Source organism: Rhinopithecus roxellana, chromosome 18 (genome assembly GCF_007565055.1).
Source record: "Rhinopithecus roxellana isolate Shanxi Qingling chromosome 18, ASM756505v1, whole genome shotgun sequence".
In the NCBI taxonomy this organism is placed as follows: Eukaryota; Metazoa; Chordata; class Mammalia; order Primates; family Cercopithecidae; genus Rhinopithecus; species Rhinopithecus roxellana.
Window position 1 is genome coordinate 10,359,160 of NC_044566.1, and position 25,104 is coordinate 10,384,263.

At 35.6% G+C, this 25,104-nt stretch overlaps 1 protein-coding gene across 11 annotated transcripts in view; it reads right to left on the bottom strand.

Moving 5' to 3' along the window:
• The window catches only part of TPP2 (tripeptidyl peptidase 2), a 91,081-nt gene that overhangs the window by 12,920 nt on the left and 53,057 nt on the right, over positions 1–25,104 (bottom strand). For 5 of the 11 annotated variants that reach the window (XM_030922069.1, XM_030922068.1, XM_030922066.1 and 2 more), the window contains 11 exons: positions 23,109–23,263; positions 21,802–21,918; positions 21,464–21,564; positions 20,090–20,186; positions 19,176–19,313; positions 17,495–17,739; positions 17,151–17,229; positions 15,271–15,309; positions 8,994–9,145; positions 2,503–2,599; positions 1,315–1,445 (listed from right to left, as the gene is read on the bottom strand). In XM_030922069.1, coding sequence (XP_030777929.1) covers positions 1,315–1,445; positions 2,503–2,599; positions 8,994–9,145; positions 15,271–15,309; positions 17,151–17,229; positions 17,495–17,739; positions 19,176–19,313; positions 20,090–20,186; positions 21,464–21,564; positions 21,802–21,918; positions 23,109–23,263 — 1,351 coding nt within the window. Of the gene's footprint in view, positions 1–1,303; positions 1,446–2,502; positions 2,600–7,556; positions 7,783–8,993; positions 9,146–15,270; positions 15,310–17,150; positions 17,230–17,494; positions 17,740–19,175; positions 19,314–20,089; positions 20,187–21,463; positions 21,565–21,801; positions 21,919–23,108; positions 23,264–25,104 lie in introns of those variants that run through there. The other 6 variants (XM_010353089.2, XM_030922067.1, XR_004054661.1 and 3 more) reach the window with 5 other exon arrangements.

Consider the following 25,104-nt stretch of genomic DNA (forward strand, 5'->3'; position numbering starts at 1 on the left):
GGAGGCAGATCCTGATTTGACTATGTGCTTTCCGACTTCCTAGCAGTGGCACCTGGGCCAAGTCATCTAACCCTTCTGAACTTCAGTTTTCTCTTCCTTAGAAGGGGGATACAAAGGCCTCTGCCTTTCATGTTGTTTGGAAGACTAAATTTAAATAAAACAATGTATTTAAAATGCCCTCAATAGTCCCTTGTACACAATCGGCACTTAATAAATGGCGGCTGTATTTTCTATTATTATTAACAACAACAAAATGGCAATGTTTTGAGACTATTCTTTTGAAAAATATGAAAAGGTAATAATAGTGATCAAAGAACTAATTTTAAATACATTCTATCCCACTTGCAAATTATTGCTTGTAAGATTCATAAGATCCTATAGTGTCAATATAAATGATATAATGGAAAGAATTCTAGCAGTTTAGAATCTAACTATTTTATGTAGAAAAAAATACTGACTAAAACTGATAAAATTTTTAAGGAAAATTTAGTATTTTCAGGCAGCCTGAATAGTTTTGGTTTATTAGTTATAATAACCACAAAAGAATCAGGATATTTCTACCTAGTTAACGATCCTGTTATGTTGAAAATGAACCAAAGTGATAAACAAGTAACTGACATTGGGAGAGCTACCATGAGGTGATGGTTTAAGAGTTCATGGAAGGGTGAAAGTGACCAAATGGTAGCTTGGTTCAGAGTCACTGGACCATTATTCCAACATGGAAATCATACTCTTGCATGGAAGGAACCATACCAACCAGTCATAAACCCAGGGAAGCTTCTCTATTTACACACAGCATTAGGTTTTATAAAGGCAAAACTATAAATTCTCTCCTTCTATTCTCCCTAAGTAATACTATAAAGCCAGTTTCATAAAAGTTGCCAGATAGTTTTACCTAATTTTATTTTTTATCATTTATTTCACTACAAACCAAATATTGGTTTTTTCATGTTATTGGACAATAAACATTTTAAATATTAATTTTACAGTGTTAATTTTTGTCTTCCTGATATGGTCCAATTCACATAAACCCTCAAGTGGTTGGACTGCTTGATCACAGATACTCATATCTCTCCACCTTGACAGTACTTAATAGCAGAGAAGGCAAACTACTTTTCTTGGGCTTACTCTTAAAAAGATTGGACAAAATTATTTTAAAATTTCTAAAGAGAGAGTATCCAAATAGTGATAATTCCCTTTATAAGGATATAACAAACATCAGAAAAGCAATATCCTCTATATTATTAGTCCCTACTTTTAAAACAAGTTAACTAAGAAATGAGATGCAAGAAAGATTATTTACTGGTTAGGTACTTTTTTATAGTAGCTGCATCAGGCCTGGGATCAGTCTTCATTGCAATATAAACTGCTAGGGCTGTTTGATCTATATGAGAAATAACAGCATTTGCCGCATCAACAATTTCATTAAGTCTTTTCATTCGTTCCTGGAGATGAAAAAAAAAAGTAATAAAAAATAGGTACATCAATGAGCATACGAAAGAAATTTCACTTCTGCTGTCTCAACCATGAGAGCTACAACTGCAATGTCAGTAAACTACGTAATTGAACCCAGGGGCTCCATGCTCTCTCCTAAAGTGATTTTTCTAATTGCTGATATCTCTATAAAACTTGAGCTCAGATGTATAATAAAAATACCTTATTTACATTCCCTGCTGGAGTACAATGGTAAAAGTAAGCAAAATATAAACTTCATAAAAATGTAAAGTTTTTTTTTTTTTTTAAACAAAGGTAACTCCTTTTCTATATTTCTTACGATTCTAGAAATGTGATTGGCTATTGTTATTACTCTAGTTGCACACTACCTGAAAACAGGGAGGAAAAAAAAAAAGCCCTAGCTGATGAAACCAGTTCTTTCTGATCCATCATGAAAAACACAAAGATGAGAGTAAACATTAAAATCAACAGTCTAACTGTGATTAACATGATGTTCCCAACAATTTGCCTCTTTCTTGTTAAAGTCTTTTAAGAAATCTCCTTTAAACACCCTCTGGTTCACTCTGAACCCTTGATGATTTTTATCTGATTAGGACAGCACTTTCCCACTGCTTTGATGACTAATGAGAACTGGTCCACCTCATCACAGACTAGAACTACAGCCAACTCTCACAAATGGGAATCATTAACAAAGTTAATGCAAAGTAGGAATCCTTTCAGTGAAGGTGTTCAGATTTCCATCTGGCCAGGATTACTACCTTCTGCCCCTCACCCTTTAGGTTAAGGTCATGAAAACAGTCCTTAGGGTATCTTCTCTACTACTAATCTCACTGACCAAGCATGAGCAAGAATCCTAAACTAAATTCACAGTAGTGGCTAGGTCTTATAATAACCTTCATGAAAACAGCTTAATACAACATTCAATTTGAGAAAACATGTTTTGGTTAGCAAGAACAGAAGAGAAAGATAATAATGCACTTTTCCTCAAAACACAAACCTTATCTAATTACAAACAAAATAAGATGTATTAGAATGAACATGTCTAACCTTTTCAGCATCCAATTGATGAAGTCGAGCAACGTACAGAGGAAGATAATTAGGATATGTTTCTTTCAATTCGTTATAAATGTCACTAGAATCCAGCCTATGTATGTAAGAAGGAGATAAATATTTACTTTTTCTTTTAAAAAGAGTATTTCTGTCTTCTCTATTATTTAACATTGCTTGGAAGTTTAAGCCAATAAAATACGACATTAATCTGAAATACAAGTATAGTCATTGACAAGGATTATCATTATTGGCAGGTAGTATAAATGGTTAACTAGAAAACAAAATAAATCAAACTGGGCTGGGTGCAGTGGCTCACAAGGTCAAGAGATCAACACCATCCTGGCCAACATGGTGAAACCCCATCTCTACTAAAAATACAAAAATTAGCTGGGCGTGGTGGCACACGCCTGTAGTCCCAGCTACTCAGGAGGTTGAGGCAGGAGAATCACTTGAACCTGGGAGCCGGAGGTTGCAGTGAGCTGAGATTGAGTCACTGCACTCCGGCCTGGTGACAGAGTGAGATTCCATCTCAAAGAAAACAAAAACAAAAAATAAAATAAAAACTGAAAATTATTTCAATTAAGAGTTCAATAAGATATCCAAATAAAAATATGCATTAATATCTTTCTTACATACCAGCTATTATATTTATTTAAAAGGAAGAAAAGCACGTTCACAAATAGCTAGAAGGATGAAAAGATTTAAAAATGTCTAAGATCTATTAAACTTTTCTGAAAATTCTAAAAAAAATAAAAATTTAAACTTTTCTGAAAATTCTAAAGTCTTGAATGAATAAAGTTATTCTACGTTCCCTGATGCAGAGGCTGAATAAAATTCTCAATTCTACCTGATTATATGTATCAGGATAAAAACAAATTAACATACAAATGGTAAGTAACTAGCACCAGAAGTGGGTAACTTATATTAAAGTCACTTACTATATTAACAAAACTCCACAGTAGCATAAAAATAAGGTTGACTGGGATCTTGATACTATAACTTTCCATGAAAATAAATTTAACTTGTAGACAACAAAATTTACACTAATTCTTAGTACAAAAAAAATTAAGTCCTGTTTTTCTCTTTTCCCTAACAATTATACAAGGGCAAAATCAACACTTTCATTTTAGATGTTAAAACTACTGCACCTTAATTATAATTTTTTTTTTCCAAAAAACGTTGTAAGGTTTTTTAAGTTTTGTAAGGGAATGGTAATAATTTTTTGCTGTTTTCTTCTAAAACACCTATTAGGTAAACCTTTTCAATTTTTTCTCCACACAATTTTCCCATTTTAAGTGTGAATTTCAATGTTTTCTAGCATAGTAACAGATATATGCAACTATCACAACAGTCAACTTTAAAATATTTTTCATCAATACAAAAAGAAACTGCCATACCCTTTAGCTATCAGATCTCTCCAGCCTCCCCAGCACTAAGCAACCCCTAATCTACTTTCTGTCTCTATAGATTTTCTCATTCTGGACATTTAATATGAATAGAATCATATAATACATGGTCTTTTGCGACTGGCTACTACCACTTAACATACTATTTTCAAGGTTCATTCATGCTGGAGCCTGTACTAATCCTATTCATGGCTGAAGAGGAGTCCCCTGTATGGATACATCACATTTTGTTTGTCCATTCATCAGCTGATGGATATTCCACCTTTTGGCCATTATGAATAATGCTGCTATAAACTGTCATGAACATGTTTTTGTGTGAATATAGGTTTTTATTTTCCTTGGGTATATACCTGGGAGTGGAAATGCTGGGCCATATGGAAACTAAGCTTAATCATTTGAAGAGCAGTCAGATTGTTTTCCAAAACGTCTGCATTATTTTTGTATTCTTTACCATCAATGTCTGAGGATTCTGCCTTGTCCACATACTTGCCAAAACTCATCATCTGACTTTGTGATTCTAGCCATCCTAGTAAGTGTGAAGTTGTATTTCCTTGTGATTTTTATGTGCGTTTCCCTGAAGACTACTGATTTTGAGCATCTTTTCATGCACTTACTGGTCATTTGTATATCTTTATAGAAATATCTATTCAGATTCTTCACCCATTTAAAAAATTGGGCCATTTGCCTTTGTATTACAAAATTGTAGGAATTATTTATGTATTCTGGGGGCTGGGTGTGGAGGTGGCTCATGTCTGTAACCCCAACACTATGGGAAGCTGAAGCAGGAAGATTACTTGAGGCCAGGAGTTCGACTAGCCTGGGCCACACAGTGAGATTCCACCCCTTAAAAAAATTAGCTGGGCGTGGTGGCATGCACTTGTAGTCCTAGCTATTTGGGAGGCTGATGTGGGAAGATCCCTTGAGCCCAGGGGTTCAAGGCTGCAGTGAGCTATGATCGTGCCACTGCAGTCCAGCCTGGGTGGCAGAGAGAGAGAGAGACACTGCCTCAAAATAATAATAATAATTATAAAAAAGGTCAGCATTCTTTACATATTCTGCATACAAGCTCCTTAAAAACACATAACTTGCAAATAGGCCATTTTTTGCACTTTCTTGATGCTATGCTTTGAAGCACAAAAGCTTTTAATCTTGATTAAGTCCAAATTATCTATTTTTTTCTTATGTTACTTATGCTTTTGGTATCTTTAAAAATTGTTTGCCAAATGTAAAATCATGAAAGTTTACCACTATGTCCTCACTGAGGAGTTTTATAGTTTCAGCTCTCTGATACATTTTGAGTTAATTTGTATATATGATGTGAGGCAAGGGTCCAACTTCATTCTTTTCACATAAGGCTATCCAATCCCAGCATCCTTTGCTGAAAATACTATCCTTTCCTCATTAAATGGTCTTTGCATCAGCACCCTTGCCAAAAATAAAAATCAGCTGACCATAGACACATGGTTTTATTTCTGGACTCTTAATTCTATTCCATTAATCTATATATGTCTTACCCTCGTGCCAGTATAACACTGTCTTGTTTACTGTTGCTTTGTATTTAAGTTTTGGAATCAGGAAGTGTGAGGCCAACTTTGTTCTTCATTTTCAAGATTGTCTGGCTATTCTGAGTCTCAGGAAATCACATATGACTTTTAGAATCAGCTTGTTAATTTCTATAAGAAGTCTTCAAGGATTCTGATGGGGATTCAACTGAATCGTTCGATCAATATGAAGAATAGTGTAATGATATTAAGTCTACTAGTCCACAGACATGGAATACCTTTTCCATTTACTCAGGTCTTTTAAATTTCTTTCAACAATGTTTTATAGTTTTGATGTATAATTCTTACATCTCTTTTGCTAAACATATTCCTACACATTTTATGTTTTTCAATGTTATTGTAAATGGGATTCTCTTAAATTTCCTGTTAACTTTAAATTATTGATATATTTGGACTTAGGTCTTCGATTTGATTTTTTGTTTTTGATGTATCCTATGTCTTTTTTTGTTCCACTGTTCCTCTTTTATAGTTTTCTTTTGTATTAAGTGAATACTTTTAAATGAACATTTAAATTTATTTAATGATTTTTTTCAGTTTATTTTTAGTTTTCCTTAGTGGTTGCTCTAAGGCTTACCATATACATCTTAACTTATAAGAATCAGCTTCAGATTTTTCCTAGCTTCACTTCAGTGAGATATAGAAATGTTATCCATTTATAGCTCTACTCCCCTCTCCTTCCTTCTGTAGTATTATTCTATCTGTTGTATCTATTACTGTTATACACCAATCAATTGTTATAATAATTACTTTACTATCTGCAGTCATTTCTTTAGCCCAATACAGTTTTGCTCCTTTGTGCTATCAGTAAATATATATTACAGAATATTACATTTAAATATTACATAGGCCTAATATATACACAACAGGTCATAGAACTGCTTTTTAAATTAGTTAACAGGAAAAAAAGGAGAACTTCATGCTTTTATAATTTCATAATAATTAACTTTACCAGTGTTTCTTTCCCCACTCTCACCGATGTAGATTCAAATTACTGCCTGAGATCACCTGAGAACTTCTTTTAGTACTTCTTATAAGGTGGGTTTGCTAGCAACAAATTCTCTGGTTTACCTGTGAATTTTTAATTTCATTTTCATTTTTAAAGGATAGCTTTGCTGGATATAGGATTATTGGTTGAGATTTTTGGGCACTCAGAATCCCACTGCTATCTGACCTCTACTGTTTCTGCTCAGAAGTCAGTTGTTGACCTTACTAGTATTTCTTTATAAGTGATGAGGAGTTTTTGTCTTGCTCCTTTCAAGATCTTCTCCTTATCTTTGACTTTCAGTAATTTTAACATGCTATGTCTGTTTGTGGATTTCTTTCCATTTACTTTGAGTTCATTGAGTTCCCTGGATATGTAGGTTAGTATCTTTCAATAAATATGGGGTGTTTCCAGCCATTATTTCACTGGATATATTTTTGCTTTCTCTCTGTTCTCCCGGTACTCCTGTTCCATGGATTTTGGTGCACTAATGGTATCCCACATTTCTCTGAGGCTCTGCTCTGTTCATTTTTTTTCATTCCTTTTTTCCCCGTTTTTGAGAGAACCCTTAGGCACATGGACTTCTCTATCTTCTGTTGCAAATGAAGTCAATTCCTTCAGGAAGAAATTAGGAGCTATCAGTTTTATGAACTCCTTAGGCCCCACTGGCAAAATCACTAAGTCCAAGCTCTGGAACAGGGAGTGGAAGAATGGCATGTTTTTCTTTGAGTCACACACCCACTTAAGGAGCTCAGCACTCTCCTGTGGTCTTCTCAGTTTGCCTCGTGTGGAATGGAACCACAGCCTCCTGGACATTAGGGCCCCAGTGTTCCCAACAGTACTTTACAAGTAAGCGTTAGCAGAAGAAGAGAGTCCCCACCTCTTGACAGCACTCAGCTGGAACTGAGCCGCTGCAACTGGCAGTAGGTCAGGATGAGAAATGATGACATCCTGCTTCTCCAAGGAGGAAAGCCTTTCCTCCCCCAGGAGCTGGAGCTCCTGAAGGCAAGATCAGAAGTAAAGTTTCTGGCTCACTGAACTGGGAGAGGAAAGGGAGGCAGTGGTCTTTGCTCAAATATCACAGACTCTTGCTTTTCTTACCCAATTTTTGTAGGTATTTTTGAATAGATGTTTCTTCATTTGCTGTATGTCCTTTGGACCATTTCCAGGGGCTTTTAAAAGTTGTTTTGTTTTGTTTTTAAATAATTTTCACTAGTTTTACTGGGGACAAGCATCATGGGTCTCCTCAGGCTGTCATGCCAGAAGACAATCTCTGCAATTTCACTTTTGAAGAATTTATATTGTATTGTCAACTGTTTACGACATCCTAAAATCAGGCAGAGACAGACCTGAAGACTTTGACTTCCAGTGGAGATACAACTTAGTTTTAAGTGGGAAAGGTATATTTGCATGTGAACTGACATTACAATGGGTCAATCTCTGGGAAATATTTTCACATCATGATGACTTCTATTCCCTCTAAAACCATGTAACTGCAAGGATGCATACATAATTAGCTAAAGAGGATTCCCATAAAATATCAGCAGTAAAAGAAATATTGCACAACAGATGGAAAAAGCAACTGACTTGACTACATAGGATAAATTTCAAGTAAAAAGTAAGCCCAAAGTCAAAAAGTAAACTAGAGTAAAATCTGTGGCAAGTGCAGAAAAGCATTAATATCTTTTATGTAAAAAGTTTTAATAAACCAGAAACATCTAATGTCTGAATAGGAAAAAAAGGTGAAGAATATGCTTAACTGTCAGAAGCTACACTAATAATGAACGATACCATCTAAAAAGCTCTCCTTTAATAATAACTAGAGATGTAATTTAAGACAGCAGTAATGGCCCGTTTTTGCATTGTATAGTAGCACACATACATGGCTAGATGAGTGTAAATTATTATACTCATCTCAGAAAGCAATTTGGCAAAATATAGCAAGACGATTTTTACTTTTACAATGCCATATGATGGAAATTTTAAAAAATCACCTTTATGTATAAAAATGTTTATCACAGCATCAGGAAGAAAAGCTATAAATATATATATATGCAAAATAAAATGTTTAAATAGATTATGTTGCATCCATAGAACCATATACAACACAGACATTACAAACGGTATTTCATAGGGCTGTTAAATCATAATAAAAAAGTTACTGAAAAATGGAAACTAATTTTATTCACACTGCTACATGTACACACACAGAGGAAAAAAATAATATGAGGACAACGACTATTTATGAATTGTGGGCAAAAGTGATTTTTCTTTTTTATACTTTCCAATATAATTATCTTCCAAGAACAAATTAGAGTGATTAAAATAAAAATTAAAACATTTAATCACAAAATTACAAATTTATAATTTAAATAAATTACACATTTATATAAAAAGAGGAAAATTTAAAAGCACCTATAATCCTACCATCTGCTGTTAACATTTTAAAATACGGTCTATGTATATATACACAATATTGTTATAGTTGGGAAAATAGAACTAAACATTTAAAGAATTAAAATACATTTAAAAACCTACTTTGTCATCCACTGAATTTTAAGATCTCGTAACGCTTCAGTAAACTCTTCTTTCAAATCTTTCTCTTTTTCTGAATCTTTTTCCTTATCTTTGCTGCCATTCTTAGTCTTTGTTGGTGGAGGTATTAAGTAGTAATGAACAGGGATTACATCCTATGAATGTGGAGAGAGATTCTTAGATAAATATGCTTAATTTTACATATGTCAAAATCATCTTCAATAGTTACATGTCATGTAACATGGGCTGCACCTGAGTTGTACTACACTGTATTCTAGATTCTAGGGGTCACAATACACCAAAAATTCCAATCTCTGGTCACAGTAATATTCTCACAAACTGATGCTGAGTACTGATACTTCAAATATCTCCTTTAAAATAAAAGAGATAAGAACACACTTTTCTCCATTTGAGTATATTTGGTATTCTTGGCTTTACTTGGCAGACAGATGACAAAAGTACACTAACCTTTCACATTTTATATCTGAGAAGGGGATGAAATAAGTTCAAAGTAAAAAAAGATCCTCTAAGTAAATTTAAGGGGACATTTACACATTCATTAAACCAACAGGATTTACTGAGTCCCCGCGATGTGCCAGGTAATGCTCTAATAGGTAAAGAACAGACCAGATGCTGACATCTGATATGAAGAAAACAAAACAGAATAAAAGGATAGAGTGACTGTCAGGTAACAAGGGGGAGCCGATGTACACAAAATGGCTACGGAAAGCCACTCTGAAGAGGTAATAGTTTATGCAAACGACCCTAAATGAACAAGGAGAAGATGAGCAAGTGTAAAGACCTGAGCTGGGTATAAAGCAAGCACAGCTGCATCTTCTGAGAAAGCAGGCAGCAGCCAACTTAAGTAGGGCTTGAGAGAATATGGTTTAAAAAAGAAAAGAAAAAATACTATATATAGTATTCTAAGTGCACTAAGAAGCATACCAGAAGAGTTTTACAAAAGACAGTGACATGATTAAAGATTTCTGCTTTTTGTTTAATGACTCTAGTTCCTGTATGGATGAAAATTTTGGTTTGTGTTCTATTTGGAAAATAGATTATAGAGGGTAAACATGGAGGCAGGAAAACAACAAGTTAGGAAACAAACCTAGGAAACCCTATGCAGCGCCTTAGACTAAAAACAAAATTGGAGAAAATGAACAGATTCGAGATCTTTAAAGGTAGAACCAATGCGTTTGCAGACAATGATGAAAAATATGTAGATGAATAAGGTTAGGGATGGAGAATGGAAAAAGCAGCTCTGTAAGTGAGAAAGGGAAAACAAAAAGCACCTGGGATCATGGAAGCCTTGAGGAAAAACCAGCAAGAAGGAAAATGATCAACTGCCCACCTAGCTGAGAGGCAGTGTACGATGAAGTAGGAAGGAACTGAAAACCTGGCAGCATAGAGTCTGCTGACCCCCTTGGACAAGAACAGTGTCAGGGGACAGCAGAACAGTCCAGGCCAGAGAAGACAGAGATGAAAAGAGAATGGAAGTCAACATGTCTGTGGGTCTTTTGAGAAGTTTTGCTTTGAAGACAGCAGCAGAGAAATGGAGAGTAACCGTATTGATTTTATTCACAGATAAATCTTGACTTGTGAAAGGTAAAGCATTATTTGGGAAATGAAATCACATGCTATACCTGCTAGATTTGTTTTTGGCACAATAACTGGGTGTCCTTAATTAAGTTATTATTTATTAAGTCAGTTCCTCAATTTCTATCTTTGGGTTTGTGTTTAAAATGGTGCTAAATTAAAACACTATATTCATTTTAATTAACAAAGTTCATAAAATTGAAACAAATGTTACCAAAAAGACATTCACTGAAAAAGCTTTACTCTGGTTGAGTAAAAAAATAATATTGCAAGTCCCCACCTCCCCGTAAATAGGATGTTTAGGAGCATATACTACACAAATATTCCCATTTTAACAATTTTCACAAATAAACACAATTTCAGGGTATAAAATGATGTAACAGTAAACACCAGGAACTATGGTTGTAGTTCTAATAGTATTCCAACACAAAATAATAACTGCTATCTCCATACTGATTCATTTAAAGCACAGAAAACCACTTTGATGTCAGATAACCATATAAATCCATTTGTAGCCACTGGCTGTCATTCTCCCTCTGAGGTCAGGGAGCCAGACTGAGAACCTGTAAACAAAGTCCTTATGTGAAACATGAGACTGGGAAAAGGAAACAGGTCTACTGCTTGGGCTAGCTCTTTCAGGACCCAGCTGCCTGTCCTTCTCCTCTCCTCAAGGTTCACTCTCTGGGCAGGCACTGCCCTGAGCAAAGCCAAGGTAAGCGCAAAATCTGAGCTGATCTTCTACCAGCAAGTTCTTATGAAAACAGACTTAATCAGTGTCATCAGTACAGTAAAGACAACACATCTAGGAATTGAAGGGGCTAAGTGGCCTCCAATATTTACTTTCTGTTAATATAGCTCCATTTTCCATGGAATTGAGCTTCTTTGCCACCTAGTGTGCTAGAACGAGGGGTCTCCAGTCTTTCTCCCTGAGCTTCCCACACCTCCTCGCCATATCAGGGAGAGAGGTCTGCTGCTCTTAGGGAGGCAGCCTATATGTTGTGAGGCACTTCCTCCTCAGACTCAGAGATATTTGCTATTGTTTTAGTACAGAAGAGAGAAAAGAGAACTGAATTTAAAATGAGCCATCTTCAGGAGAATGGCGTAAACCCAGGAGGCGGAGCTTGCAGTGAGCTGAGATTCGGCCACTGCACTCCAGCCTGGGCGACACAGCGAGACTCAGTCTCAAAAGAAAAAAAAAAAAAAAATGAGCCATCTTTACAATTAAATTAGGATTTACAATTAACTCTAACAAAGACCTATCAAAAGTAGGAAAGAAGATATCCTAGCAACCTCAAACTATCATTAAAAGCAAAAAAGAGACAAAGAAAGTTTATGATGAATTATCTCAGGGAAACAAAAATCAAGGTTTTGTAATCAGCATTTTATGTATTAAATATATCAAATTAACTATAAAAGTTAGTGTAATCCTACAAGATGTTTCAGGACAGGGAATTTTTTTATTAGTAAAAATTATAAACCTGGTAGTTTTAATTTATAATCAAAAGAAAAATGGCGCTATTTGTCACTTGCTGTATCACAATAATTTCTTCTTTGTGCCAATATTTTTATGACAATTCTCAAGGGGGTTAACATAGTATCAATTTAATAGAAATAATTTTGTACCTTTAATCTTGAGAAATCTTGATTATGGTTTAAAGAGACAGTCAAGAAGAATCTTCAGAGCAGAAATGCTATGAAGATTTCTCTACAGTATGTATTTAATGGTTAAGTTTAGAAAAAAAGCATTCCAGCTATTTAAGAAGTATTTCAACAGTGTTCAAACTGAACAGTGTTATTCAGAAAGTCAAACTCACCTGCCAAACCAATAACTACTCTCTGGGCAACACAATGCACTGTAAGTTAAATTGTGGTTCCAAATAGCAATTTCTTTAGTTCTTAAAATTATTAGTAACTGAATATTCAACATTTTAAAAGTTTCACATAAACCATTTTAAAGATGTGTATCATATTTGAGTACTATTTATGATCTGTTAAAAGTGACAATATTCAGGTTGGGTGCAGTGGCTCATGTCTGTAATTCCAGCAATTTGGGAGGCTGAGCCAGTAGTATCGTCCGAGGCCAGGAGTTTTAGACCACCTTGGGCAATAAGACCTCTCTCTACGAAAAGTAAAAATTAGCCAGGCATAGTGGCACATGCCTGTAGTCCCAGCCACTCCAGGGAGGCTGAGGTGGGAAGATCGCTTGAGCCCAGGAGCTGGAGGCAACAGTGAGCTACGATTGTGCCACTATAATCTAGCCTGGAGTATAGAGTGACACTCTTTAAAAAAAAAAAAAAAAGTATATTATTGCATTTTACAAGGAATTTAAAAAAGGGTGACATACTTTTTCAAATCAAGTCACTGAAACCCAGAGAAAAAATCTATTAAGAATTATATACAAAATGCTATTTATCTTCATCAACCGGGAATCATACATGTATTTTTTTCTTCGTAATGTGACTATAAAACTGTAATACTAATTATTTCTAAAATAAGAGCTTTATTGTGTACTTGCATTGAAGACAGAAAGGAAGAAGCAGAGATAACTCTAGCTGCTAAGTTCTTCACATGAAGCTTTACTAATCATCAAGTAAATGCCTTTCTATTCATTCAATGTTTTCTTAACTATACAACCTAATTCAAACAAAATCCACCAAAACTTGCAAAAGGTCAACTAAAATAAGAAAAATAATTGCTATGGCTTTCGTGAAAAGTGCCTTCTATTTTTAATAGATTCCTAGAGTACCTTTTCCTTGTTCTCTAAAGCAGTGACTTGCAAACTATTTTCACAATGTCCCAAAGATATACACATTAATACACAAAATGAAATTACAATTTTATGAGTCTGATGAACTGACATTTCCTATTTTTTTAAAAATGTTGTTTTTATCCCATTACGTGGCCCCCAAATCGATCAAGACACCCAGGTGAGAAATACTGATCTTTAGATCTTTCTCCAGAAAGATGATTCTTAGTTATGTGTATTTTGTTTGGACAAATTATTATTATTATTATTATTATTATTATTATTATTATTTGAGATGGAGTCTTGCTCTGCCGCCCAGGCTGGAGTGCAGTGGCTGGCTCTCAGCTCACTGCAAGCTCCGCCTCCCGGGTTCACGCCATTCTCCTGTCTCAGCCTCCCGAGTAGCTGGGACTACAGGCGCCCGCCTCGTCGCCCGGCTAGTTTTTTTTTTTTTTGTATTTTTTAGTAGAGACGGGTTTCACAGTATTAGCCAGGATGGTCTCGATCTCCTGACCTCGTGATCCGCCCGTCTCGGCCTCCCAAAGTGCTGGGATTACAGGCTTGAGCCACCGCGCCCGGCCGACAAATTATTTACTATTATGTAATAATATGGACATTTCAGAAGACATTTTAATAAAGGAATTTAAGCTGTTTATAGAATGGTGATTCCCCAGTTCCATATCACTATGAAATAAGAAATATAAAGTTATCTTTTGTTTATACATTAAGACATTACTGATTTTCCCACTGTAATTCTTTCTGTTTAAAAGGAAATCATGAAAATGCTGAATGAGGTAGCAGGTCTTCACCAGAAAGTGTATTAAATATGCAGTCCCTTTCATACATACATACACACACACACACACACACACACACACACACACACAAACATATATATATATATATATATATGTATGTTTGTTTTGTTTTGAGACAGGGTCTCACTCTGTCGCCCAGACTGGAGTGCAGTGGTGCAATCTCAGCTCACTGCAGCCTCCGCCTCCCAGGCTCAAGCGATCTTTCCACCTCAGCCTCCCATAGAGTAGTAGCTGGGACTATAACTGTGTGCCACCACGCCTGGCTAATTTTTGTATTTTTTTGTAGAGATAGGGTTTCACCATGTTGCCCAGGCTGGTTTCAAACCCCTGAGCTTAAGGGATCTGCCCAACTTGGCCTCCCAAAGTGCTGGAATTACAGGCATAAGTCACTGTGCCTGGCCCTAAAATATATTTATAGCAGAAATTTTCTTTTCTGAGTTAAATCTGCCCCAGCAGTAAATCGAAGATTGCTTAATATGCTGCAGAGAGGCTCATCAGACCACTTAGTAGCGATGGCTTTAAAATCTGTTTGGCCTTAAAATCTGTTTGTGGTCTTAGCGTAAGCTTTAATTGTCAGTGAACAGTCCTTATTTCTGTTCCTGCTACGTCCATCGCTCTTTCTTGTTTCTGTTCTTTCAGAACCAGAATGGATACAAGAGCAGGGAATAAAGTTCACTTTAAAAAGCTGCAATATTTTATTAATCAAATCACCCAATTTAAAAGTGCTTTTAGACTTTAAAAATAATTAAGTGCTTTAGCTTATATGGCTAAAAAAAAACTATCATATCCATCTCTCTGTAAAACTGTAAATATGAAAAATTTCAAATATTGTTACTTGTTATCATATCTGTAGCAAGAAATGAATAGCACTAAAATTTCTGTATACACAGAGAAAATGAGTCTTCCAGGAATTTATGGTGGGGAAAAAAAAAACCCTTTAGAAAAGCAGTATGTCAACAATGCTTGTAAGTAGAGCTAACAGCACTATACTTCAGAATGCAAAGAAAGGAAACTAAGGGAGACTTATTTAAAAAAAAAAAAGTTTATAATAGTGACAGAAAAAAGTTTAATACGCAAATAAGGCTTTAAGACATCTTTTTTAAGAACTGACAATCAGTACCTTTTTAAATTTTCCTTGTCGTTTTGCTGCAGACTGCCCCTGGGAGTTAGAACGACATTCTGTAAGAAAACATGCATAATCTACACAGGATGGAGACAGAACCTCTGTCTAATTGTCCTTCAGTTTATGTTCCACCTGTGTCATACCACTTAGAAGGCTCAGGTCTGTGATCAAGATGGCACGCTTTTAAAGAAAGCAACATTGCCACTTTCATTTCTTAAATAAGAAAAAGTACTCAAATATGTTATTACTAAGAGTACGTGTCAACTTCTTATTGAAAAATTTAGATCAAAATCCATTCCTTATGAAAGCATTTCTTAAAATAGTAAATTTAGTTGATGGTCTAATCTGATTAAAGGGTACCACAACAACCCCACAGCCTATGCATTCCTATAAAAAGCAACAGTTACTGTGAAAGTCAAAGTGAAGTAAAAGTTACCTTCCCAACTACCAAAAAACAAGAAATGCTAAACCACTGAGAAAAGATTACATAAACAATGTGATGGAAGTTACTACGAACTCAACAGCTTTAAGTTACTGCCTTCTCCCAGGAAAGTCTCCCTTGATAAAGAGCTACCATAGTTAACACCACATATTTGTAATTTAATTTCACAATTGTCTTCTAAAACAATATAGCTGGGAAGTAGTAACTATTTCTGAATTGCTAAAAGCCCATTATTTTACTAATAATGCTTTTCTGTTATACTCTTCACAAGTAAACAGACTCTTCAGAAGTGTCATCTGAATGAAAATTCACAGCTGAAGCCCAATAGCTGAAGCAGCTATGCTTCCTGTGAAATGAAATCTACAAAAAAGACTACCAGGGTTTCTTAAATCAGTGCATGTATTAATTGCAAATCATTAACTACTGATTTACTTCAAATTATACTAAAGTATGTATGTATAAACAGTATAAACTGAAACGAGACCCAAGAAATGTCAGGGTAGGCAACTTTTTCTAAGCACAAACTTCCCCAATTATGCTTCAATGACAGTAAATAAATGCCCTTTGATTCAATACTGGCAAGAAATAAATATAATTCTTAAGATATATGAGATCGACTCATTTTGATAATAGCATTTATGTAGCAGCCTTACTCAGCTCTGTAAGAAGTAATAGTAAAGAGAGATACAAAACTGTTAAGAATGACAACTTTTACTGGCATTGAGCAAAAATGATTTTTATGACAAAAGGTGATAGATCTATATAAACACCATTCTCCTAATACATTTTTAATGAAAACACAGAAGGAAAAAACAAAAACAGGTAGGTACTTGTAAAATTGTAAGGTTTATCTCTAAACAACAAGAAACATATTTCTAACAAAAAGCATCATTTTGAAATTAAAAAGTAATACCAAAAGAAGTATCTCATATTTTCCTACTTAAACATGTGAAATTCCAATGAGAAAGGTCTGTAGAAGTGTGAAGAAACATGTTTTAGCGTAATAATTGTTCTACTTTTTAAAAGCACCCCAAGATAATCTGATTTATTCCTATGTCCATAATCTTATATTGGTTAAATTTCTATAACATGTTCTAATCTTAAACATCATATTTTTTAAAGCCAATTTTGATTTGTATTTATGTGTTTCACGGGAAGTTCAAGTGCATTAGCCACAGGAGGTAAGATAAGTTCAGGGCCTGAGTACTGCCGGCTTGTGAAAAAGAAGCCTAAATATTTCAAAAGTAGGATACATTTTAAAAGACAACTAAATATTAACTGACCTTCACTAGTAACCTGGGAAAAAAGGATTAAATTTTTTTTCCCAAGAGTATCTTCTCTTTTACCCATTCTGAAATGTAGAATTAATTCTTATCTTTAAAGAAATGGAAATTTTATAATAGGTAATTTCAGTGTTTAAAAAACCAATACTTACAGCTTTCTTTCCTAGTTCAGTCTTTGACAATGTTAAGGATCCTGCAAGATAGCATCCAGGTCCTGCCCCTTTAGGTATTCTAAACAAGAGAATTCAAAGAGAAAAAAAGCAACAAAAGAGAAAGTTTCACAAAGACAAGTAAGGAGAAAAACATGAAAACAATTCCACATTGAATTCATTCCCATAGCTAAGACTTCAAAAATCAAAGGAAGAAATGACTTCAGCCAAAAAAAAAAAAAAAAAAAGACAACATACTCCAAATTTAGCCTAGATGTCATAAACTTACATTAAAAGTACTACAGTGTATAAGATGGGCAGTAAGTATAAGCAATGTTATCACTTACTTATCGTCAGGTAAGGAAGTAACAAAGAATGGCTGGTTATATTTGGGTGGTAATGTCAAGTTGCTCGATTTCTTCTTCCCTAGAAGTGCAAAACTATGATTTTCATGAATATCTAAGCTCAAGGTATTTGACAATCTATGAGAAACAATAAATGGAAGGTCTTTAAGGCGTTCCAAATCACTGATTTGCTCATGGCGAATTTGCAGTCGAATTGTATAATCTCCTTTCTCCAGTTTCAAAGAATACTAAAAAAGAAAAACAACATTTGGGAAAAGTTAAGTTTAACCAAGTCAACGGAAATCACTGAAAGAGGATACAGTGAAAGTTACCATTCACAGACTTGCTTATAATATGTGAGGTACAGTGCAAGGCACTATCCAGACTTCCATATACACACAAAGTCCCTAGTATGCCGGTGAGCAGACAGGACCAGGGACATCAAGTGACTTGCCTAACATCACACAGAGTAAACTATAAGAGAGCTGGAGTCAGGTCTGACTTCAAAGCCCTTATTCCTTCCAAAAACGTTAGCAAAATTGGGGCACCACAGAATATCTAAGACAAATACACACACACACACACACACACACACACACACACACACACACACACGTAACTTATTTACTTTTAGAGATGGGTAATCCTTATTTACTTTTAGAGACGGGGACTCACTATGTTGCCCAGGCTGTGAAGTGCAGTGGCTGTTAACTGGTGCAATCATAGTGCATCACAGCCTAGAGCTCCAGGGCTCAAGCGATCCTCCTCCCATCTCAGCTTCCTGAGTAGATGGGATCAGAGGCATGTGCCACCATGCCCAGCTGATCTTCAAATTACAAGCAAAATGTCACTCCTTTATTACAGACTTGAAACAAACAGGAAACCAATAGAGATCAAGGAATACAAGTTTATTACCCAGTTAACTGGTTCAAGAGGATGAGACGCTGTATCCTGTGTCAGCCACTTTTTCTGAGATTTAAAAAGTAACCAAAGTAATAGCACTGCAGTAGGCCATTCTGTAATGAGATGTGACTGCTACTTGCTTTGAGGAAAATAGATATCATTCCTTTAACAACGAATTGAAAAAAATCTCCATAAATTATTTTCATTTGTCATCATAAAATTATACATGTTACAGGAAATGTCTCATTTCTTTGCAGTAATCTCTAAGGGATAAAATATCTATAAATTATGTGATTTTTCTCTTCAATAAAACAGCACAAAGCATAGTGCCTGGTATGTAGTAAGTGCTCATTACAGAGTTGTCCAGTGAGGTAGCAAATTTAAAAGTACAAATCAACTGAAGACACGTGGCCACTGCTGCAGTGCTCTCTTTAGCCCCCTCAGACTTAGGATCATTTCAAGAGGTTCACATATCTTTGATGTATGCTTTGATCTACCTTCAGATAGGTAGAACAGTGTATAGGAAGGAGAAACACTACACACATCAAAAGTTATGCTGGCCAATGTGGCAAGCTTCACCTTTGTCCTCCTCTAATTCAGCGCAACTACATGGTGAAAGAGTTGACACAATCTGTTCTTCACCAACTACAACAAACAGGCTCTTGTGGTTTGTGAAAGTACTAAATGCAAAGCTATCATTTTCTTTTTTTAAAGTATGAATGTTACCATAACAATAAACCAGGATTTTGTTAGTTCAGGAACGAGCTTCTGTATTTTATACCTGATGTGGATAGGCATCACCTGAACCCATCTGTCTTTTGTTCTGGTCAAAAATAATCCACAGTTGGCTGTCAAATTCAGATTCATATAATAGTTCACAAAGTAGTGGGCAGCTTGGAGTCACTTCCCCACTCTTGGGCTATTAAAAAAAAAAAAAAGGATTACTTTGCATGATTTGCATATAATTTGATACAAATTTTTAATATTGTTATTGACATGAGACTTTTTCATTTAAAAATGAAAAGTACGTGTGGCAAAAAATTTTGAAAATATAGAACACATAGTATTTTGGCACTTAGAAAAGTCACTGCTCTCTTACAAACTTCTGAAAACACACACCTGGCTATGTGTATTCATTAATAAAGCAATATATACATATTTCAGGACCTCTAATTACTTTATAAAACTGAAATCTGAAAACTCACTGAAACCAATTCATTTCCCTAACATTATAACCAAACTGATGTGTGTTTCAGTAACAGTTTTATTGAAATCTCATTGATCCAGCATTTACACTGGCCTCCATTACTTCCGCCACCCATTCCACCTGGGAGCTACTCTGATCTTTTCCTGTTCCAGTGCCTTCTTCACAGAAAGCAATCAGGCCCAGCATCATCAGAAGACAGATGATATTTCTGAGCCTTCTAATCATCCCTGGGTCAGATGGACAGTGATCAGTGATTTTATCAACTAAGGCTCAAGGTTAGGTCACCACTCAATTACGTTTTGTGACTTTACGACTGAATGGCATTTAATTACAAATTATAATTTCCTAAAGAGTAATTCCAAATTAACCAATGTTAATCACTTGATTCTGTTTTATATATATACACCATATACACTGTCCTTCCATTTTTGATTTTATGAATCATAAATAAAACACAAAAGTTCATCCTTTACTAGGCAAACACTTACTTGATGAAAGTTGTATGTCAGGACCATCTCATAAAGTTGACGGTTATTTGGCAAAACATCTCTTGATCCTAAAGGTTTTGTTTTTGCACTCACTGGGCTGTAATGAGGAAACTACATAACTGGTTTGATTCAAGAGTTCATTGAAACAGACAAATAAAATCATAAGCAACAAAATCTGTAACATATTGCAAAAAGTGACAGATGAACCTTCCTGAGAGCTATCCTTCTCAGTATACTCTACAGTATTTTAACCATTAACTTACATAATTCTTGGATTGAATCATATCAATACACACAGTTTAAATTTTGCAATAAATATTACAAAGGCAATCTTTTTATGGCAAAAACATTTTCAAATACCAACAAATAGCTCTTAACACAACCAAATCCCAACACTAGGGTGACAACTAAAAGTGTGGTAAGACAGGTTCTGATTTTGACCCCTTGTGCAAACTATTGACAGTACTGTGTTGTGCAAAGCACAGACCTCCCCAGACCCCTGCTGCTCACCAGATAGCAGGGGCCACACTCAGCCCGCCTCCTGGCCGAGGGAATGGTATTTCACATTTTTAGTAGTCCTCTGAAGGAAGATGCTAACATACAGATTTTATAAAGGAGAAAACTGACATTGAAGAGCACGTTTTAAATAGAGTTTAAAATGTCAGTGAAACATAATCTACTCCTTTAAATTTAGCTCCAATTTTTTTAGATTTAGGAAGACAACATTAGGATGATATAAATTGGATCTATCTTCAAAAGCTGGATGTTTTAATTTTTATTGATCATTCTAGGAAGTGGTGTATCTTTAGACATTACCATGTCACTGACTATTGTCCCTAAATGGTTATTTTAATGCACTTATGACTAGGCTGCATGCCGATGAGTTAAGGTCAGATTAAATAACAGAAACCAGGTATCTTTATAACACAGTGAGTATGTGCACACAGGTCACAGTGCCCTGCTTTTGTAAGGGGAGGTGCTGAGGCACAAACAGCAGGCTACAGTACTTAAGTTTCTACCATTCAATAAAAAATTTCAGTATTGCAGTTTCTACAAATGATTGCACTAGGACTCACAAAATAATATCAGAGAGAATGTTAACTTGCTCTTTTGCGGCAAGAAATAAAAAGGTGAATGTCCACTGATCCTAACCAGTCATGACAGGGATCGGCTACCCACCATCTTTGACTTTGCTGGTCAGGTGGGACAGTGAGGCTGGAAGCTGATACTGGGGCTGCCTTGCAGAGATCGGCAAGGATAAAATTCTCACCTCCAGCACGCAGGTGGGTTTAAAAAAAGGCTCTTTTATCAGAGTGTAAGAGATCCCCCCAATCTCTATTCAATATTTGTAGTCCCTTAAATATTAAACGATACCGTAGTGTTTGGACCCAGTTCTTTAAAGTTATGCAGGGAGCCAGATCTTCGTATTTCAAGGAGGATTGAACATCAAAACGGTTGATTCCTTCCGACGCATGCTACAAAGGATATTTGTCAAATTACTTTCTCAAACTTTATGAAAAATAAGCAATATTTTGTACCGAAAATAAATGTGTCCAATATAAAGTTTATAAGTACCCACACACAAAGCCTACTGTTATCTTCAGAACCACAGGTAATTTCCCCTCATTAAAGTTTAAATCTAACCAATGAAATTACTCTCCAATAACACAAGTAACTGACATTAAAAATCATGAAAATGTTATGGAACTTACAATGTTTAACTGAGGAGCAGTACACACTATCCCATGGAAAGAAATGGTATAATCAATGTTGACATCACTGAGACTTGCCCACCAACGAGCAATGCAAAATTCAATTGCTTTTCCACCCTGCAAATAAAAGTAAATAAAATATATCTCTTATTTTTCTCAAATTACAGAATATAAATACTAGATGTCTCAGAGCAATTCCATGTTTTCAAACTTTTCCTATTTGTAGCAATAAAACTCAAAAATTTGAACAGCTATGCTAAGAGTTAGACAAATCATTTGCATGTATATTTGCAAAGATGTGGTGCAAGTATTTAAATATATATAGTTATTTACTCATAACCCTATGCTTCTTGTCATAAAAGATCCTAGGCAGCTTCTGAAAGCACATATAATAAAGCAAATGTGATTTGTTTACTTCAAAGTGAAATAAAAAATTAGGACCAAAAGAAAAATAATCAAGTATAATGACACAAGAAAGATACTACAACTTTGTAAGGCATACTCAATAGGCACAGTTGAGTTTGGGCTCACAGCTGCCTGGCAACCAAAACAAAATGACATTACGGTCATTTACATCTTTCTCCCTGTTAAAAAACAAAGATAAGAAAAGAAAAAAAAAATTGCTCTTAGCACTGAGTTTTAAAGTACGTTTTCTAGCTATCAGTGAATTTAAAAGTTTAAAAAGATGAATCATGCAACACTGATCCATGGAAGAACACAAATGAAAAGTAACCAGAAACAGAGAGATACTGCGAAAATCCCACAACCAACTGAAAACACAAAGGAGCGAGTTGAAGGAAGAACATCAGTACTTTCACCTTCTGTGGAAGAAAGACTAGTCATCATTTCCAACACCACAGATAAGAATGCAGTGCTGCCATCATTTGAGATAACTTAGACATGAAGCAGTAGCAGTCTTCCTCTAATGCAAATTAGCCTTATAGCTTCTTAACAACACAGCATTAGTAAAATAACTTAAGTGACATGCAAACAAGTCTTAAAGAAATTAATCTACTGTACAACAAAGAATAATCTAAATCAGGGTCCAAACTACAAGACACCAGAATCTACCAGACTAGTATGTTTCTTTAATTAAACTATTCAAGAATTACAGAGATAATTACCTCCAACTTGATTTCAAGTACCCTAATTAGATTTTCTATCTTCCTACTTCATTTTTTTTGGCATTAAAAAATATCCCAATGTGCTAAATACAAAATATAAAATGAAATGCAAATACTTAGTCTTAGCCCATACCAAAAAGGCAAATAAATTGTTTTAGGATTATAAACTGTAGTTAAACTTACTAGGACAGGAAAAGCTTCAGTCAGTGTTCCTTTCTCTGGAAGAGAACAAAACTTATAGAATTCATGGCTTCGATATGCTCTTTGCTTCACAAGCTGGACTGCATGAAGAACAAACTTTGCTGATACCTCAGAAGAACACGAACACACTGTCACTTCTAAAATAAGAAAGAAAGAAGCAAAGCTTTAAACTTACAAGACCTAAAATTGACATAAGTGGCTTTAATAATGCCCACTTAGGGAATAATTCCCATGTAGGGAATTAATAGGAATCAAAAATAAAATGATACACTCAAATCTGCATATTTCCGTAAAAACAAAGAATCAATAAAATATTAATAAAGTTAGAGGAGTAGATTTTCTATGGGAAAGAAAGAAACTGGTATTAAAATGAACCACCACCATGATGCTGCAAACACCTGGAAACAGCAGGCTGTCCATAGATGCATACACAGTTATATTAATTGGGTACCTTTTAAAATCCCTCCTCGTTTTAGCTGCAAACCAATCAATTCCAGATAAAGGTAGGTAGGTTGTATTTTTGGAAACCTCTATTTGTTATCATGCCTCAATTCCTCATTGATAACTTTTCCTAATCTCTCTTCTTGGTCTACTTCTGTGCTGTGTGCTTCTACAAAACCTGGCAGGACTACACATGCTTAACTTTACTCTGAGGCAGCGCTGGAGGTAAGCCAAGATCACCGCAATGCCAGATTGGCAGCTTTTCTAAAGAATACCCAAGCTAATTCAAGGGAACTGAAGCAAGGCGCAATCCCGTGGCTCATAAAACCAAGTGGGCACAGAGCTCTCAGGACCTAGTCAGTTGCTGAGAATACAAAATCCAGTGTTATGACAATATTTCTAATTATTTGAAATAAAACTAAGACTGTTAAATGCTCTGAACTACTTGCATTCTAGATTACTGGATAATTTTTATTCAAAAAATAAATTCTTTTCAATACCGACCTAAGCCAATCATAATTCAGTGCCATTTATCACTAAACAAATACCCAATTCAGTATTATAGATTTGTATTCTTTTTTTTTTTTTTTTTGAGACGGAGTCTCGCTCTGTCGCCCAGGCTGGAGTGCAGTGGCCGGATCTCAGCTCACTGCAAGCTCCGCCTCCCGGGTCCACGCCATTCTCCTGCCTCAGCCTCCCGAGTAGCTGGGACTACAGGTGCCGCCATCTCGCCCGGCTAATTTTTTGTATTTTTTAAGTGGAGACGGGGTTTCACTGTGTTAGCCAGGATGGTCTCGACCTCCTGACCTTGTGATCCGCCCGCCTCGGCCTCCCAAAGTGCTGGGATTACAGGCTTGAGCCACCGCGCCCGGCCAGATTTGTATTCTTTAATTTACTAGTGCACAGGTTACCAGAGCCTGGAGCTGTACAACTCCAAGGGGCCCTATGAGAATGGTACCCCAGAAATGTTGAACACAGCAACTCTGAGTCCACTCCCTAGAAGTACTGTCAAGTGTGAGCGAAATCCCAACGAAGACAAGCTATGTACCAAGTACTCTATAAAATCCCTGATCCTTACAACAGACAAACAACTATATTTATAGTTGAAACAGAAGTTCAGAAAATTTAGAAACCTGCCTTCAGGTAACCATTAGTGTATGGCAGAGTGTGGATCCAAACCCAGACCACCACCCTGCTTCCAGAGGCCTTAAGAGCATCTAGTCCAAGACATTGTAGTTAAGAGAACTGGATTAGAGGGAGACAGCACAGAGTAGCGGCAAGGCCATGGGCTTTGGAAATTGAGAAGTCTGGGTTTGGATCCACACTCTGCCATACACTAATGGTTACCTGAAGGCAGGTTTCTAAATTTTCTGAACTTCTGTTTCAACTATAAATATAGTTGTTTGTCTGTTGTAAGGATCAGGGATTTTATAGAGTACTTGGTACATAGCTTGTCTTCGTTGGGATTTCGCTCACCACCTTAGCCCGTTGAAAAGGGCCTGGCACACAGATGGTACAGAAAAATATTCTTAACGAA